General features: G+C 39.2%; 1 protein-coding gene across 1 annotated transcript; it reads right to left on the bottom strand.

Annotated features, from left to right (window-relative positions):
- Window positions 1–4224: 4224 nt before the first annotated feature.
- On the bottom strand, window positions 4225–13516 carry LOC139314827 (leukocyte elastase inhibitor-like). Its single transcript, XM_070940745.1, has 7 exons — window positions 13311–13516; window positions 11465–11642; window positions 9572–9709; window positions 8956–9073; window positions 7798–7940; window positions 6811–6978; window positions 4225–5722 (listed from the first exon to the last, which is right to left on the bottom strand). The coding sequence occupies exons 1-7, from the start codon at window positions 13475–13477 to the stop codon at window positions 5318–5320; spliced, it is 1317 nt and encodes a 438-aa protein (XP_070796846.1). The 5' UTR covers window positions 13478–13516; the 3' UTR covers window positions 4225–5317.
- Window positions 13517–19681: the final 6165 nt, after the last annotated feature.

Consider the following 19681-nt stretch of genomic DNA (forward strand, 5'->3'; position numbering starts at 1 on the left):
ACAGTCAAGGGCTACCTGAAATACAATTTGGGCATAACTATGAATGTCAGTGATATGCGACTGAATAATATAAACCAATGGTCCCCACCTTTTGACTACATGGATCGGCGGCAGTGAAGGAGTGGAAGGGTTTCTGCACTCAAACTAATTCTGTGCATATGCAAATGAAGCTTTGCATGCTCATCTGATGCTTGCGTGGTCTAGTTCCCAACAGACCATGGACTGGTACTAGGCCATGGACCAGGGGTGGGGACCTGTGAAGTAAAGAGTCTTATCACCATACCAACTGTTAAATAAATTTGAAAGCAACATAATCAAATGTGAAATGGGAGAAATTTAAATAAAATTAATAGTATAGGAGAGAGTAGGAGAGAAGATATATATTAAAATGCATTATTATTTTATTTCAACAAGGAAGTGTGATTTTGGGGATCAGATGATTAAAACTAAATTGTGAATTAGTCTACATATAAGGTTAGGAGTGGAGGGAAGCATTCTTGGAGAATAGATGATTAGGCTGTGAACCAGCCAAAATAAACTTAGGAGGAGTGGAGGAGATAAATGCTGGAGAGCAGTTAGAGCCAAACTGTGAACCAGTTAAATATGAGGTAAGGAGGGGAGGAAAGCACCACTGGAAAACAGCTAATTAAGCTGTGAACCAGCCAAAAATAAACCTAGGAGGAATGGAGGAGATAATACTGGGGACCAGTTAAAACTAACTGTGAACCAGTTAAATATAAAGTAAGGAGTGGAGGGAAGCACTACTGGAAAACAGTTAAATATGCTGTGAACCAGCCAAAAATAAACTTAGGAGGAGCGGAGGAGACAAATGCTGGAGAGCAGTTAGAGCCAAACTGTGAACCAGTTAAATATAAGGTAAGGAGTGGAGGAAAGCACCACTGGAAAATAGCTAATTAAGCTGTGAACCAGCCAAAAATAAACCCAGGAGGAGTGGAGGAGATAATACTGGAGACCAGTGAAAATCAACTGTGAACCAGTTAAATAAAAGGTAAGGAGTGAGGTAAGCACTAGTGGAAAACAGCCAATTAAGCTGCAATTCAGCCAAAAATAAAAATAGGAGGAGTGAAGGAGATATTTTGAAGAATAGTTACTGATTTTGAAATTTTTAAGAGAGGAATAAAATATTATATGTTGATTATGAGATGTGATTTAAAAGAAACATTGACTTGAATTGGGTCTTTGAAGTAAGGAAAATATATGAAATACTGATTGTTAAAATGATAAATGAATATTATAAAGAGCTGTTTAGATTTGAAGTTTAAGATTCAGGGTAATTACATAATAAAATGTTAAATGTTAGAATAAGGTGTTAAATTGAACGACAAAAATTGGGTATAGACTTGTTCTGTTTTTTCTTGTGTCTTTTTTCTTTCTTTCTTTTCTTTCTTTCTTTCTTTTCTTTCCTTTTTTGTTAAGATGTTAATTGATGAAATTTGGAATTTATACTTATTTTATATCGGATCCAAACCTTTGCTCTAAAAAGATGTTGTTTTATGTTTTATGTTTTATGTTAAAAATAAATAAAAAATGTTTCAAAAAAAAAAAAAAAGAATAACCTCTTAGTGCTTTGAATTCAACCGCTATTCCTGATTATTTGTGCCTAACATCAATCTCGTTAAAGCTCATTTTCATATTCAGGAGATGTCTTTATATCATAATGAGTTTGCAAGAAATGAACGTCAATATCCTGGATAGTTTGAACTAGTTCTCTTATCAGGCTGTACCTAACTTCCAATGTTCCTTCAAGAATTAGAAACATTTATCAAAGAAACTCCTAATGACTGAAAACATGAATCAAAATCCACCCTCACCACGCCCGCTGTTGCCATCACACACAAAGTTTTCAGGTTCAGTACAGCATAAAATCATTCCAGAATAAAATCATTCATCACAACTGATTGAAAATGATAACTTTAAAGAAGCAATTAACGGGGCTAGCTTGGTTCTTCCTATGGTGAAAAAATTGCTGATACATTGTCAAAAATAAGGAAGAGTACTGTGAAAAATAGAACAAAACAGGAAATAGATAGTCATGCGCTGTGTACATGCACATTTTATTTATATACAATATTGATGGCAGAATTGCTCTCTTCCTTTATTTTATTTTTTCAGGTTGTCTACATCCTATGAAAATTTTTTACTTCCTTTTGTTGGGTTGAAATGAAGCACCTGATAACAGACTTGTAAGAATAATTCCTGGAAAGATAAATGCAATGTCTTTTCTTCTTAATGGCAGTAAATAACAAATATCCAATATCCAAGTAAATATCCAAATTTAAAGAGCATCTGGCTTAAAATGTTTGCTCACTTACTGTCTAAACACATTTAATTTCAATCCTAAAACTTGAAAACCCTTTGAATTTCCTAGCTATGCTTCTCTTGGTTTGGACCTTATTGACATTTCATCTTTTAAAAATGTATGATAGTTTGCATGTTAAGAATAATAAACATTTTTAAAAAATATGTAAAACCTATGTTTGAGGGTAAAATGTCTGTCAATCATATCAAATTACTAAAAGTGGGAGGGGAAATATTAGGAATATTTGCTGCTTTGAGTTATATACAGTATAAAAACTAGGGAGAGTCCACAATAAAGGAAGCTAGCATATATTGCAGGTCCTCGACTTACAACCTCAATTAGGTTCAGAATTTCAGTCATTAAGGAAGGCAGTTAAGTGAGTTGCATTTTATGTCCTCTTTTCCCAGGTTGTTAAGTGAATTGCTGCAGTTAAGTGAATTATGTGATTGTTAATAGCAATAGCACATAGACTTACAGAATATAGCGCTTCATACACTCTCCAAGCAGTTTACAAAGTCAACAAATTCTCCTCATCATGGCTCAAGGCTGTCAAGTCCAACCTTGCCAAATCAGGCTTCTGCCCAGCTTCAATACTCAAGATAGACTACGACTTAGCAAGACAAACCTTCTGACAAAGGGTGGAGGACATCGAGAGGCAGCCGGATTTAGGGAAAGCTCTGCTGTTTCTGGCCCCAGATGCCATTAGATGTGTTGCTGCTCCTGCCAGCTATCTTAGTCAGTTGGAGTCAGCAAACCACTGGAAAGCATTTTTGCTCACACAGTGCCCTGCACTTCCATTGGCTGTCCTGTATGGCAAGTATAAAAGGATACCATTGACAGAAAGACTCTGTTTCTGTGGCTCAGGATAGGTGAAGATTGTGGGTCACATGATCCTTAGATGTTCCTTTTACACAGAGATTAGGAAAAAACATATTCTGCCAATAACTTCTAGGTATCCTGGCTGTGCCAAGACTACCTATCTTCAGTGGCTGCTTAAGGATGAACAATCCGTATCATTACAGTGCGGGGGGCCAGATTCTGTGCAGCAGTAGGGATTCATTGCAAACACGTGTCTTCTCCACCATAGTTATGTTATATAACAAATGTGGCAAATCCTTTGTACTGCTTAGTCTTTTTCCTTTTAGCATTGAACCTACAACGGGCCACACAGTTTATGAACTGTGATTGTAACTGTAGTATAGTTAGACCCTGTATAATTGACAGACTGCGTTTTATTACAGTTTTTAGTTGTTATTTATTATTTTATACTAGAATTTTTAATTGTATATTTACTGAGCGTTTTTATTTCTTCTGGTCTCTGGTCTAAGACTGTAATAAATTGATTGAAAATGTATCCAGCAAAAGTGATAATCCATTTCTCACAGTGCTAATACTGTACAATGTCTCATTACTTTTACATTACTGGTTCTTCTACTACATTTTATTCTGTTAACTGGATGCATAGTGCTTATTTGTTGCCCTTTGGCTGTATTACAGAATTCATTCATTCACAATTTCTAATAGGGTTTTTTATAAGTTTGTGCACTTAGAAGATTTGATAGATGGATCAGTGGGATACTTATGATGTGGTGAAGCTACCCAGGCACACATCTTTTGGTTACGTGATTGTATTTTGGGCATTTGGCAACTGACTCACCTTTATAGCAAGTGCCCGGTGGTCCCATGACCACCTGGATCGGCGACAGTGGGGGAGTGGAAGGGTTTGTGCACTCAATCTAATCTCGTGCATATGCAAATGAAGCTTTGCATGCTCATCTGATGCTTGCGTGGTCCAGTTCCCAACAGACCATGGACTGATACTAGGCCACGGACCAGGGGTTGGGGACCTGTGATGTAAAGAGTCTTATCACCATACCAACTGTTAAATAAATTTGAAAGCAACATAATCAAATGCTCTTTTATTTCAATTTTGATTACATGAAAGACTGCAGCAAAATAAGAATTATATAAAGTAAATATCATTTGGAAATATTTGAGTTACATAGAATCAAATTGCTTGATTAAATGATGATCACAAAAATAAATATGTTGCTCATTCTAGCACAGTTGTACACTTGCTATTAGAAGCCAAGCTACAGCGACAGCTAGCCATGATGTCACTCAAATGAAAAAACATGATGTCACAATGGAAGCTGAGCTGACTGTATTGTATCATCATATGGAAATGTACACTGGCAAATACATAACTACATCTGTGTTGTAATACCTTGATTCATGCTTAGCAACTATTCCCTATAAACAAAGCAATTTTGCAGGATTTATCTACCAATCAGAACACTTGTACTCAAAACTTATTATCTTGAATTGATTAAAAATAATTCTGGAAAGAAAGAATTAAAATCAGGGGTGAAATGCTCCCGGTTCCGACTGGATCGCCCAATCTGGTAGTGATGGCGCCGGGTGGTTCGGAGAACCGGTAGCAAAAATCCCTGCGTGCCCCCCCCCTCACCATGCCCAGCTGAGCTGCACAATCCTCAGAGGCTTTTTTTTTTAACTTTTAAAAGCATTTTTTAAAAAATAAAATTTAAAAAAGCCTCTGATGATCGTGCGGCTCAGCTGGGATCATCAGAGGCTTTTCAAAGCTTTTTTTTCTGCAACCTCTTGGCCGCAAAGGTGGTAAAAAAAATGCTTTGAACAGTCTCTGATGATCCCAGCTGAGTTGCCTGATCGGCAGAGAGGCTTTTCAAAGGATTAGAAAAAATGCTTTGAAAAGTTTTTTTCAAAAAAAGTTGGCCACGCCCACCCAGTCACATTACACCCCCCCCAAGCCATGCCCACTGAACCGGTAGTAACAAATTTTACATTTCACCCCTGATTAAAATCCAGTATTATGGAGTATTACGAAGGAACTATCTACCCCAATTACACAGAAGATCGTAAGTGTGGTAGTGAAAGTTTAGTATCACAATGTTTAAACAAATCTGATGAGGAATTAAGGATCAGAGCCATTGTGCCAACATATGCTGGATGCACCCATTATGGAGAACTATACCTACCAATGAACAGGATGTTCTTTCCAGATCGATTGATAACCAAAAAGTCGAAGGGATGGTCAGCTTTGAATTCGTCTACAACATTTGGACCCCTAAATATCCCTATTACAGCAGTGGCAGCAGCTGCCTCAGTGCCTTCTTCGTTGACTTCTATGAATGATTTGTGAACAACTTCAGATATGACTAAATCATTGTTAGTTGACATTCCAGAGAAGTCTGCCTTGTCCTCATCAAATGCATCCGTCATTCCCATGCTTCTCAGAACCGGCTTCAGGTCATATTTTTCTTCCAATTTAAATTTGGGAAGAGAGAGTTCAATTTCTCTTAGGGCCATCCTCTCTGGATTGATCCAGTCCATGAGTTTCTCATATGTAATTTCTCTCTCCAGCTAAAATAAGATGAAAAGCATTAAAGGAGAAAGAAATTCCTGGTTATATGACACTATGATTTATTCTGATACTAACACAAGTATGATGCAGGTGCTCACAATGACAGAAAAATCCTGAAATCTTACAAACACTTACAAATTCTTGTACTTCCTAAAACATTAGGAAAGATAACTAAGTCACAAAAATAGTGTAGACCTTCGGACCCAGGAGAAAAAGTAGGAATATAAGTGTAACTTTACTGTCTATTCAAAGTACATCCATTTCTAACTCAATTGTTTAACCAACAGCCCAGACAATTGTATATATATTACATCAGAGAAAATTCACGTGCTGATAAGAAATATTTTTATAATTTATTCATGTTAGAATTAAATTTTATACCAATTTCCATTCCAGAAAACCCCAAAAATTACAATTATGCCTAAAACTAAAAGGAATGCTAAAAGAAAAGTAAACAATGAGGCCTAGTTTGGTATAGTTGTTAAAAGCACTGGATTATGAATCATCACTCTGATCTGAATTATCAGATTTGGTGATTTGGGGCCAGTTATATTCTTTTAGCTCTAGGAAGCAGGCAAGGGAAAACAACTTCTGAAAATGTTGCCAAATAAACTACTTGCATTTCTCCACAGTTGCCAGAAGCTAAACCTTACTTGAAGACAAATATCCATGCAAAAAAATACCTCAGCTATATGAACTTGTTTGTTCTTTCCTTCAAGCTATGAATCTTGATAGCTATTTTAACATGAAACAGTATAAGCTGAAGAATCAAAAATTGAATCCCTTGCATTTTAATAATGTCAGAAGAAATACTGTACGTTATTGACAACCTTATCAATTGCCTTGTACACAACAGCTACAGATGGAATCCCCCTTTGTATACAATACTTAGAAATATAAATGCATTCGCTGGTGTTCTTTAGACTTTTTTTTTTGCATCTTTTCAAAATAAGGGAAAATACAAGTCAACCCAATAGTACTAACTATAATTGCAGAAAGGCAAGCTTCAATATTAAAAAGAACAGCGTACAGCTAGTACCAGAGATGGACAAGGGCTTAAATTCTGTTTTATGAAAGCAAAACTCACCTTTTCCAATCCAGTAGAGTTATCTTCAATCTCATCAGGGAGCAGAATGATCATGCTCAAGTCATTATCATCATATGGAATCTCAAGAATGGAAATCCGATCGGCCGATATGTGAGCCATGTTATATTCTCCTTTCCTGAACATCATCTGCACTATTTTCCTTTCATTCTACAAGTGGGGAAAATGTATGTTAGAAGAAATCTTTCAAATAAATAGGAAATGCAAATAATTCTATCATGGATTTATCCTTAGGGGTTTTTTTCCTCTGCTTAAATCTTTCATTTTTTGTGTTGAATTTTTAAGAGAAACTGAGGATTTATATGAGCATTTTCATGTCTCAGCCATCTACCAGATTTTCCACTCTTTATACATAGTGATAATTTACTTTTCACAAAATTTGAATAATTTTAGAATATTAAGAAATAGATTTAAAAAACAGACAAAGATTATGAACTTTAGAAAATCAAATTGTCTATTCTGTGAGCAAAAGAATGCAATGAAACACAGGTCTGTGGTTTTAATCAGCAGTTTTCTCAAATGAACAGATGTCCATAATATCAAAACTAGCCTTCTTTGTGGAGAGCAACATAGAAACATATTTTGCTTGTTCCTCCTCCATCGAATACGTCCAGGTGATAATACATAATAGATCCATATACTAAGCAAATATATTCACTAATCACTCCGTAGTTTTTGTGGCTAATCACATAGAATTAGTGGGAGTGGTGCTGCACTAAAAATCCCTGCGCAAAGTTTAAATGACAGAAAAGTTTGAATTGCTACACACAAAGCCTGAAGGACTTAAGATGACTGACTTTCATGATTCATCTATTTCCATGAAGATCAATAAAATGGAAGGAGTAAGCAATTTCTTTGCTACAGGAATGTTTCAAACTAATTCCACACTTGCTTCAGATATATACAAAATAACACAATTTAAAATATTCATAATGTCTCTTTTACTCTGTTAATACAGTAAATGAATACCTTGTTAATCCAGAATGGCTTTTCCTCTGTGTAATTTTTGTTGAACTTATTTGCCCAGTTTCCCTTGAAATAGATCGCATTCACCAAAACCAGTCTTGTAAGCGAATCAATTATTCCAGGGACAAGCAGATCCTGAATTTTTCCTTTGAAAGTTTTTTTTAAAAAAACTGCTTTAATTGAGAGATCAGATTTATTATTTCTGAACATCACTCACCTACCTTCTTTCTCTCTGTTTCTTTCTCTTTCTCTGTCTCCATCTCCGTCTTTGTCTCCGTCCCTCTGTCTCTCTCTCTCTCTTCATTTTAATTTAATTATTAGATTTCTCTCTTCAGGAGCTCAAGGCAATCACCCAGAGAACTCCTCTGACTGAGGATGGAATGTAGCTTTGGCTTCCTCAGGGCCAGTCCAACCTCCATCCACCCACCCTCCCTCCCTTAACATTTATATAATTGCCCATCTTATATCATTATTTAGTAAGGTTACCACCAGGGGTGGGTTCTAAATGTTTTTACTACCGGTTCTGTGGGCGTGGCTTATTTTGTGGGTGTGGCTTGGAAGTCATGTGACTAGGTGTGCGTGGCTAGCTGGTCAGAGTCATTTCTGGAAGGTCCTCGCACTTACGACCAGTCCTCGCAATTACGACCCGACTCATTTGTTTGCTTTTAACACTGATCAGCTGTAGGACGGCCCTTTGAAGCCCCGCGGCAGGAGTTTAAACAGTTTTTTCCCCTCTAGTCATCAGCTGGGACTCAGGAGGCAGCAATAGATTGGGGGTGGGACCAAATAAAAGGTAAGAATAACGTGGGTGGGGGGGTAGGAGGGCGGGGGGGAGAACCGGTTCGGTGACGTCATATCGTCACTGCTACCGGCTCAGCCAAACCGGACTGAACCGGGAAGAACCCACCACTGGTTACCACACACATACAAGTTAAATAACAGGCAAGCTAAATAACGGAAATATGCTCAGATGTGTCCATCAATAAAACCAATAATCTATTCATGGCTAGAATTTCATCTCAGGTTTGATGAGCTTTTATGTAGCAAATAATGGTTAACTATGGTGGGTTTGCCTGCCTTGTCTGTCTCTCTGACATGCACACACAATATTGCATGTCTTACTTAATGCAGCTACTAATTAACTCTTATTATCATTCTCACCTGATGTTTTTTCTTCTACCCAGGCATTTATATATCTTCTCGAATCTTCTGAAGCTTGTGTGAAGTTAAGTTTCTCCACACCTGCATGGTAGAATCTCTGAATGGATTCTATAAATGACTTAAGAAACAATGACATCTCAACAACAGAAGCAGTAATAAAAATGCAAATTGATTTTGTCTCATTTTTCTATGAACTAACAATCTGGAAACATTACTTATTACACTGAATATTACCTAAAACCAGCTAATGCCATTGGATAGTTAATACAGCCTAGAAATTATCAGATATTAGGAAGTATATGGAATTATTTTAAGATAACATAGTTTATTCAAAAATATATCTGGCAATTAAGGGTCACATGGTTCTATTTATGACTTTTATTTGAAAGTTTTATATTTAGAAACATCCCACTGGATGTTCCTGTAACATTCCCAGTAAAAGCAGCTAGACTTTTAAATTTCCCCTCCAGATAACTCAATGGACCAAGTAAAGCTATAGGAATATTTGGTACTTTATTAGAGCCAAACTGCAATTGCAATGAGATAGGCAAACATTAGAACAAACAGAGCATTTATGGTTGTTTCCAGCCAGATCTCCAACATGTATGTAACTTACTGCAAGAAAATCATATGATGTTTCTCCAAAGAGCTGGTTGACTAGACAGAGGCTATAATTGGCACCTGGTTTGTTGATATCAGAAATAAGTTTCTCAAATCTTTGGTGAACCTCTCCATCTTTGGGTAGAGATAGCGCCTATAAGATGATATTCGGTTAATTAAATTAAGTTTAACAACTATTCAAAATGTAATACCACAACAGCAGACCTTGGAAAACATACACATTTCAAACAATCTACATATTTCGGCAGTAAATTTTTTGAAGGATCACTGCAGATGTATAGCTTTTAAAGTTAATGGCTAATGAAAGCCAAACAGTATTGGGCCTAGTTAATATTTGGGTAGTGCTTGAACCCCAAGCTTACAGAGGAGGCTGACTTTAAAAAAAAAAAAAAAACCTTCCTTAAAGGCAACTGATTCCTCACTGTTGCCCCAGAAACTCATATAATATGGGTGTCCATAAAGTTCCTAAAATTTAAGCTTGACCTGACTTTACTGTACATGTTTGGGCTTCTCCATGTTTGAAAGTCGTAGTCATTGATCTCCTTTGAAAATCAATTTGATTGACACCCAAGAGAAATTGGGGATTTTCAGAAATGTTCCTTTCCTGGAAAAATAGATTTCTAAATCACAAAGTGCAACCCCTCCATGTGTAAAATATTTTGTTAAGAAGCAGAAGGAACGTTCTTGTATTTGCTATAGGAGCCATCTTTAAAACATGTTTTGCCTTCTCTGTCATAATATTTGCTCTCTGAAACCATTTTGCCTCAGAGATTCAGGTTCCCCTCACCATGCCATCCTTCAAATGGTCCTTGAAGATCTGACTTCAAGCTGATTTTGGGTTAATTGTGGTGAAAGGTATCTCTAGGATACACAAAAATGACTTTCCAAATCCTGGGACTTCAAGTTGAGGACTTTTGCCCGAAATAATACCATTTTCTATGAGCCGTGGTGGCGCAGTAGTTAGAATGGAGTACTGCAGGCCAGCTCATGGCTCACTTCAGGAGTTTGATTCTGAATGGCTCAATGTTGACTCAGCCCTTCCATCCTGCTGAGGTTGGTAAAATGAGGGCCCAGATTGTTGGGGGGAAATATGCTGACTCTGTAAATTGCTTAGAGAGGGCTGTAAAGCACTATGTAGTATATGAATATTTCCATAATCAGCAGTTGCCATAATGACCTTGAAGAAGTCAAGCACAGACAGCTGAATCCCCATCGGACTTCCTATACATGCTGTTTACATTCCAAGCAAATAGGAGCTGCTTCCACCCTCATGCAAACAGAATCCCAAATCTGGATGAGAATTGGGAGCAGAGTTAAAGAATCTTGATAATAATGGCATCTCTTGTACTTGTTGCATTTTTTAAAAGCTAATCAGACAGTTGGCAACTGCATGAACAGCATCATCTTAGGGCGGCAGCCAGGTTGAGGTGATAGGTGTGCTTGGAACTTTTTAGACCAGATGATATATTAGCTGCCCCAGTTAATAGAACAGAAAGAATAACAGAGTTGGAAGGGACATTGGAGGTCTTCTAGTCCAACCCCCTGCTCAGGCAAGAAACCCTACAGCACTTCAGACAAATGGTTTTCCAACATCTTCTTAAAAACTTCCAGTTTTAGAGCATTCACAACTTCTGGAGGCAAGTTGTTCCACTGATTAATTGTTCTAACTGTCAGGAAATTTCTCCTTAGTTCGAGGTTGCTTCTCTCCTTGATTAGTTTCCACCCGTCGCTTCTTGTCCTACCCTCAGTTGCATGATTGCAAAATGGGCATTGTATAAACTTCATAAATAAATAAAATAGATGTTCTCATAATTGGCTAGCAAGGGTGAGGACAAGATCACAGCCAACCCCCCTTTTTTTCTTTTTGATAAAATGTATCTTAATATACCTTTAATATCTGAGCTTCTGTGTTATTTCTGGCACCCAACGAGACCATTAGTAGTGCAGAAGATATACTCAAAGGAGAAAAAAACAAGTTTGGGGAAGAATCATTTGCAGTAACCTTCTTGAAGATGTTGAGGACAAATTTGATGTTTGACGCAGAAATGCTGTCCATGTTTTCAAGCCTGGAGAACAAATATAGTATGATAAACCACAGATTAACGCCTAGATAATGAGATGACCAAAACATCCCACCCATGTTCTACTTGATTGTTCTACTTGAAGAATTATTCCACTTGCTTTACGGAATGTGATTTACAGGATCTAGTGGACAAAATATAAGGGAACTATGAACCCCATTTCCAGATTCATATATAATTCCAAAAATTCCAAAAAATAATAATTTTAATATTAAAATTAATATTAATTTTTAAATATTAATTCCAAAAATAAGAACACCTGCTGATTGTGAAAAGGAGGACACTGATGTACAGTCATGCTCATTTTCTATCGAGGCAGCTCTCATTTCCATGTGAGGAAGGAGGGGCAGGAGAAGCCAGGTGGACGCCAAATCTTATACAGTAACTAAAGCTACTCTATAAGGATAATTACAGATTCCCAAAGACAAAAGTTGAAGGTATGCAGAGAAATATGATTTGCTTATTCCCCCATGAAAGTGGTCTTTTTTTAGGCCCCCACTGCAAAAAACGGTAGGTCCAGAACAAAAATGTGATCTGAATTGAGATGAAACTGCAATTAACTTAAATTTAATTTAAAACTATCAATTCTAATATTAAATAATTGATGAATAAGGACTAATGAATAATATCAAACATTATTTAAGAATCTTCCCCTTCGTTCACATGGACAATCTTTATATGTATGTAATATATACATATATTACATATACAAAGATTAATGTAATATATATGTTACATTAATGTACCAGTATAGCCTAAATCACCATAACATATTAGATTACATATATTAAGTAATGTAAATGCTAATTTGAAAAGAAAATTAGAAGAGAATAGAGAAGTAGGCATCTTTCTAGTCAGATGGTGCAATTCCTTCCTGCGAACTCAGATGAATCCTTATTTCATAACAACTCTGCTACAAATAGGCTGACTCAAGTATTAAGCAAACGGATAACAGAGAAGATAAAGGTGTCTTTTAAGTAACGGATTCTAGAAAAGTGCATAATCTCACTCTAGCCTAATGAACCATTTAGGAGAATCTGAAATCATAGAGGCTATTTATGACTCTGAGTTAGTTAACAAATACTACCAACAATCAGACTTTAGTTTTGCCTCCCAATATGTTCACTGTGGCTTTCACTAAATTTGTATTACTTTTCTGTTGTTCAAGATAATGTCTATCTCTTCTCTGCAAACCGTGTAGTCAAGAAATCTTTGGAAAAACTGGAAGCTACCTTCCATATTAGAAAAGAACAAGTACAGCAATTCTAAGCAATAGGAAGCAAATGTCTTGCTAGCTTGTATCAGTCAGAGTAGGAAAGTAGTAACTTTATTAAGGTTTTCATCCTGCAGGATTTGGGGGGTGACAGGACGTTCCCCCATTCAATGCAACGATACAGCAGTCCTGTCAGGACACTGGGATGGACAATCCCAACTAGGCAGCATGTCCTCCCCTTTTTATAGTTAGGTGTTTTCATGATGCCAAAGGCACCAATCAGCTATATCACCAAAACATCTAAGTATTTACACAACAACGTCCCAACCAAGGGAGCCACCACAAAGCGTCAAGCAGCCCTAAAGTGGGGCTATGTCAATCTCACCTGGGGCACCTACAGGGATTAGAACAAGACAGAGAGAAACATACAATGGTTTTACCTTGAAGAGGTAGTGTTCTGAACTGGTAGGGCAGTTACTGGAGACATCTGGCTGGAGAGGAACACTGACCAAGCTGCAATAAATCCTGGAAGAAGTAAAATGAACATTTTGGGGGTAATGTCCTCCCTGGTTTGACTCAAGAGCCTCCAGGCACAAAGGTTCACCATGAGCGATGGAAATCACTGGTTAGAGAAGAAGGAAGAGGCTAGAAGGGCAGGAGAGGAATCTGGATGTGGAGAGGTGGATGTTCATGACTATCTCTTTAAACTTCCTGGGAGTGGCCTTTGGAACAGTCACAGTCTCACTTGGGGCTACACCATTGCAACATAATTTCTAGCTGTCTTAATAAACCTACTCTTTAGTTTGCTGGAAGGCCAGCAGCTAATAACGATAATTTTATATATAAGTAGTTAAACTTTAAAAAATCAAATTAAATTATTAATTTGGTTAATTATTAACTCTGGGGATAGAGCTGACTGGTGCCACACTGTCCAGAGATTACAAGTAAAGGTATCCTAGCAAATTTTGACTAATCTTGAAAATTTAAGCAGAATGAATCCTGGATGGAGACCACTGCAGGGATAGACTGAGATAACAGAAAAACATCCTGGGAGAAGGCGGGATTGAAGCATTTGTATATTATGTCAAGGGAGCTAAATTGATCTTCCCTTCCAGAAGTTAGACTCTACTAGGGTATATTATTTTATTATTTTTATTTCACCTTTATTATTTTTTATAAATAACTCAGGGTACCAAATGTACTTTATGCATCTTCCTCCTCTAGTTTCCTGGATAACATGTACGGCAGGGGTGTAAAACTGGTGGCCTATGGGCCGGATGCGTCATGCACAGGCCACACCCGTCCCAGCTCCTGGAAAAAATGTCGCAAACCATCACATGTCAGCAATGTGATGCCATGAGTTTTACATCTGTGATGTAGAAACTCAGAACATGGGACTCAGTGCATTGAAGAATCTAAACTGAAGTCTGAAAGCACAATGAGAGGGTTGTGTCAAATCAGAAAGTGAATAACTTTTTCTTACCTCCTAAATCAAATATTTAATCTTAATACATTTTTCTTTTTAAAAAAACCCTAACTAGTTGTGGAAAACAAAGTAAGAGCTATTGCAGCAGTTCCTATAGTCTATTTCTTGGTAGAATGGAAGCCAGAAGCAATTTAGATATTTGCATATGGACAAATGATGGATTATATCAGGGGTGTCAAACACAAGGCCTGTGATGTGGTCGGATCTGGCCTGCAGGTTCTTACTGGAAAATGTAAGGGGTTGGCCCGTGTTGCTTTGGCCCGGTCTACCCAGTGGAAAGAGAAAACATGCCAGCAGTTTGGGAAGTGGCATCAAGATGGCCATGCCCATCCAGTTGGCCACACCCACCCACTCAGCAACACCCACTCACTTGGCCACACCTGCCTACTCGGCCACATTCACCCAGTTGGCCACACCCGCCTGGCCCCCCAAGGTCAATCACAACCCTGATGCGCCCCTCAATGAAATTCAGTTTGACTTCCCTGGTCTATGTGCAAAGATTATTTCAAGATCAATTGCACCTTTCCCTCTTTAGACTGAATCAGCAGTTACTACACCCAGAATAGTTTCACCAGACCTTATCTGTTAAATATCTATTAAATGTTTACCTGAATATTTTGGAGGCAACTAATGTAAGAGACAGCTTGAATCATGTAGTAGCCAAATCTAAAAATATAATACTTATATGCTGGTTTGCATGGGTTCAGCCAAACCTGTTGTTAATTTTTTGCGTAATTCGGTGAACTACTTGTTCCTCTGACTGGCCTCACCCCACTCTGCCCCTCCCACCGGGGTTGTCACTCTGGATCGGGAGGGTGCAGGGGCATGACTGGGAGCTACACTGATCAACTGGGAGACGACAATGGACAAGCAGCCTCAATCAGCCAGGAGGCTGATCAATCAGTTCACTCAGACCTTCCAACTTCATGAAATCTTTTTTCTCCAAGAAGTTGGAAGGTCTGAATGAAGTTTTTTAAAACTGGTAGTCACATGGTCTTCTTTTGTTGCCCTGCAGCGTGCCTACCATTCCTGTCCTACTGTTCCCATTTTATGTGTTTATGGCTATTTTTTGCTTATTTGTGCCAATTTTTTTTCATGTGTCCATGTCTATGTCTATACTGTTTCTTGTTTTCCTTGTTGATAAATGAATGAATGAATGAATGAATGAATGAATGAATGAATGAATGAATGGTAGTTGCTCTGGGATGGAGTGGAAGTGAGGATTTTGAATTATCTTTGCCCTTGGATGGGGTGGAAGTGAGGATTTTTCATTATGATTGCTCATAAGTAAGTAAGAACCAGTAAAAGAGGAATGGAAAAATCCCTATCTGTATATCAGTGTTTTTCAATCTTGGCAAGTTTAAGATGGACGGACTTCATGCTGCCTTGGGAATTCTGGGAATTGAAGTCCATGCACCTTAAAGTTGCCAAAGTTGAGAAGCATGGGTCTACATAGAGTTTAGGATTTTCCATTCCTGTTTTATTTAGAGTTTGGTGCAATTAAATAAATCAGTTGTGGTTTTGTTAACAAATAGTGATTAAAGTGATATGAACCATTACTGGACTTTTTGTGAGAAACTGAAATTAAAAGTTCATCTGGGTTTTGATGATTAAATATGGGATTATGGGGTTATTATTAAATAATGTAGACAAATGTTAATCTTAGATATGATATATTTGATATATCTTTTATTCATATCTGTATGAAAGTTGGAAGTCATTCTTTTTTGGTTTTCCTTCTTTTCCTCTTTCTTACATTTCCACTCTTTTTCTTTCCTGAGCCTTTTCTTTTTCCAATTCTGTTTTTAATTTGTTTATACCTTAGCTTTGTATTTTTTTGATGTATGAAGGATCAAAGGCTCAACCATTATAATTCTACATTCCTTATTTACAGAAATCATATCAAAGTTTAGAATGAAATCCACTGGGAGCCATCTCATATTAGGCAGGCGTTTATCAATAGAAGAGAATATTTATAGTTTAGGGTTGAACTATGGGGTCCTTGGTGCTCTCTGATGATTTTCTTGCAGATGTTTCATTATTTTTTATTTATTTTATTTATTTTATTAAATTTTTATACCGCTCTTTTCCCGAGGACTCAGGGTGGTGTACAGCCAGAGATAAAACCCACAACAATATAAAAGTTAAAAGATGAATTAAAAGTATTAAAGGTGCAAAGGTCGGGAATCCTACGAATCTCCGGGGGCAGCTCATTCCAGAGAGCAGGTGCCCCCACAGAGAAGGCTCTCCCCCTGGGGGTCGCCAGTCGACATTGTTTGACTGACGGCACCCTGAGGAGTCCCTCTCTGTGGGAGTGTACTGGTCGATGGGAGGCTATCGGTGGCAGAAGGCGGTCTCGTAAGTACCCAGGTCCTAAGCCATGGAGCACTTTAAAGATGGCGACCAACACCTTGATTCGCACCCGGAAGACCACCGGGAGCCAGTGCAGCTCGCGCAGGAGCAGTGTTACATGGGAGCGTCAAGTCGTTCCCATAATCACCCGCGTGGCCACATTCTGGACCAGTTGGAGCCTCCGGGTGCTCTTCAAGGGGAGCCCCATGTAGAGAGCATTACAGTCGTCCAGACGGGAGGTGATGAGGGTGTGAGTGACTGTGCGCAAGGAGTCCCAGTCCAGAAAGGGACGCAACTGGTAGATCAGGCGGACCTGATAAAAAGCCCTCCTGGCCATAGCCGTCAAATGGTCACCTGCGAGTCCAGGAGGACACCCAAGTTGCGAACCCTCTCTGAGGGGCTCAAGGTCTCACCCCCAATAGTCAGTGATGGAACCAGCTGACTATGACGGAACACTGGAAACCACAGCCACCCCGTCTTGGAGGGGTTGAGTCTGAGTTTGTTTCTCCCCATCCAGATCCATACAGCCTCCAGGCACCGGGTCATCATGTCAAGGGCATCATTGGGGTGGCCTGGGGTGGAAATGTACAGCTGATATCATCAGCGTGCTGATGGAAATCCACCCCAAAGCCATGGATGATCTCGCCCAGCGGCTTCACATAAATGTTGAACAGGAGGGGCGAGAGGACCGATTTTTGCGGCACTCCACAAACTAGGTGCCTCGGGGTCAACCTCTGCCCCCCTGCCAACACAGACTGCATATGGTTAGAAAGGAAAGAGGAGAACCACCGCAACATGGTGCCCCCCCTCCTAACCCCTCCAACCGGCACAACATGATACCATGGTCGATGGTATCAAAAGCCGCTGAGAGATTTAATAGGACCAGGACAGAGGAACAACCCCTGTCCCGAGCCCTCCAGAGATCATCAACCAAAGTGACCAATGCCATTTCTGTGCTATACCCAGGCCTGAAACCTGACTGGAACGGATCCAGATAGTCTGCTTCATCCAGGTACCGGGGAAGCTGTTGCGCTACCACACTCTCAACAACCTTTGCCACAAAACGGAGGTTGGAGACTGGACAATAATTTGCTAAAATAGCTGGGTCCAGGGAGGGCTTCTTGAGGAGGGGCCTCACCACCGCCTCTTTCAAGGTGGCGGGAAAGAAACCCTCACTTAGAGAAGCATTGATAATCCTCTGGAGCCAGCCTCGTGTAACTTCCCGGGAAGCCAGTACCAACCAGGAGGGACACAGGTCCAATAAACATGTGGCCACGTTCAGCCTACCCAGAACCCTGTCCACGTCCTTGGGAGTCACAATGTCAAATTCCTCCCAGCTAACATTCTCAAGACCCACCTCCATCACCCCATCTGAACCTACCCAGTCGGAGTCCAAACCCTCTCGAATCTGAGCGATTTTGTCATGCAGGTATTGCACAAAATCCTCAGCCCTGCCCTGCAAGGGGTCTTCCCGCTCTCCCAGATGGGGTAGCGGTTCAAAAGTCCATACGAAGGAGAGAATGATCAGACCATGACAAGGGCTCGATGACTAAATCCCCTATTTCTAGATCATTCTGCCACTGGCCAGAGACAAAAATCAGATCCAGAGTGTGTCCCCCCGTGTGGGTAGGGCCTTGAACTAACTGGGTCAGGTCCAAGGCCGTCATGGAAGCCATGAACTCCTGGGCTGCCATTGACATTTCACCAACAATGGCAGGTTGAAATCCCCCATAACCATAAGCCTGGGGGTATCAATCATTACCAAACTAGGTAATATTATCAGTACTAGACAGGAGTGGAGTTTGCTCTTATTTTCATATACTAGTGGCTTACCCAGTCAGTGTTGATCAGTTGCTTCACAAACAGTGTTTTGATTGGTGCCAGGTCTCTATAGCCTCAGGGAGAGAAGGGCTATTCTGTACCCCTCACTCTAATGTTCTTTAAAATATAGAGTTTCCATCATTCCTTTAGGAACCTCCAACATGCAAACTGTGTTTTACTCATCCTAAAATGAACCCTCTTTACCAGGAGCTTCTAAATTTGCTGTTTGCTGGGAAGATGTGTAGCTAAAAGTCTACATTTAGTGTACCTCTGACTTTGCAGATATTTCTTCATAAGCAAACAAAAGTGTATTTTGTGTGCAGTTCACACTCCTTGCTCGTGGATCTGGATGTCACAAAGCAAAGCCTACATTTTGTAATTAATCCCCGCGCCCTGTTTTGACTGCCAGAATGCTGCAGGAGGCTGAGTGCTGTCATGGCCCTTGGTCACGCCTGCCCAGCCACACTCACCCAGTTGGTCATTAGGGCAGAGAACTGGTTGTTAAATTATTTGAATCCCACCACTGAATACATCTTACAGAAAAATATGCTACTCACATTAATAAATGAAATGCTTTTTTTCCATAGATGCTATTAGCAGTTTGAAGCAAGTAAGTGCTACAGGATTGGTTGATTTTGGAGATCTGTTCCTGGAATGCAGAAGATTTCATCTTGGCTAACGTTTGACTCCTTTGTACAGAGACAGTGTTAGTCTTCACACTCTCAGTTGAATTTGAATGACTATTTTGTTTATGCTCAGATGCACGTACGCAAGTGACAGCACATGCACGCATGTTAGGCGTAAATGTCAGCCGATCCATTAGCATGGTGTGCCTGGCACAAACAGAACCTAAGCCAGTAATGTAGACTCTACTCTTTATTAATATACACAAGCAAAGAGGGCACCTCATCCAAGAGAGGAGCAGCTCAGAAAGATAGAGAATCACTTGATATACAATTCAAATGTATTGAGTTTGGAGTGATTCTTTCATTGGTTAATATCATTTGACATATCTCTGATGGAGCACACATGCTCCATAACTCTAATATGTGGTATATAAAATACCACAGCATCCCATAATATTCTTAGTATGCCCCAAAGGTGCTTTTTCAAAAGGCAACTGGGCTTTGTTTTTCCTTGAAGTTGTTTCAC

This window comes from Pituophis catenifer, unplaced genomic scaffold, assembly GCF_029215685.1.
Source record: "Pituophis catenifer annectens isolate HBS135680 unplaced genomic scaffold, rPitCat1.0.hap2 SCAF_3, whole genome shotgun sequence".
In the NCBI taxonomy this organism is placed as follows: domain Eukaryota; kingdom Metazoa; phylum Chordata; class Lepidosauria; order Squamata; family Colubridae; genus Pituophis; species Pituophis catenifer.

Bases quoted from the DNA above. Each gene is read 5' to 3' on its own strand.
- LOC139314827 (XM_070940745.1), bottom strand. From the start codon at position 13,477: ATGGTGAACCTTTGTGCCTGGAGGCTCTTGAGTCAAACCAGGGAGGAC. The intron at 9,710-11,464 runs GTATATTAAGAT...ATCATCTTATAG, and splicing joins CAGAAGCTCAGATATTAAAG to GCGCTATCTCTACCCAAAGA. The intron at 9,074-9,571 runs GTAAGTTACATA...TTGTTTCTTAAG, and splicing joins CATCATATGATTTTCTTGCA to TCATTTATAGAATCCATTCA.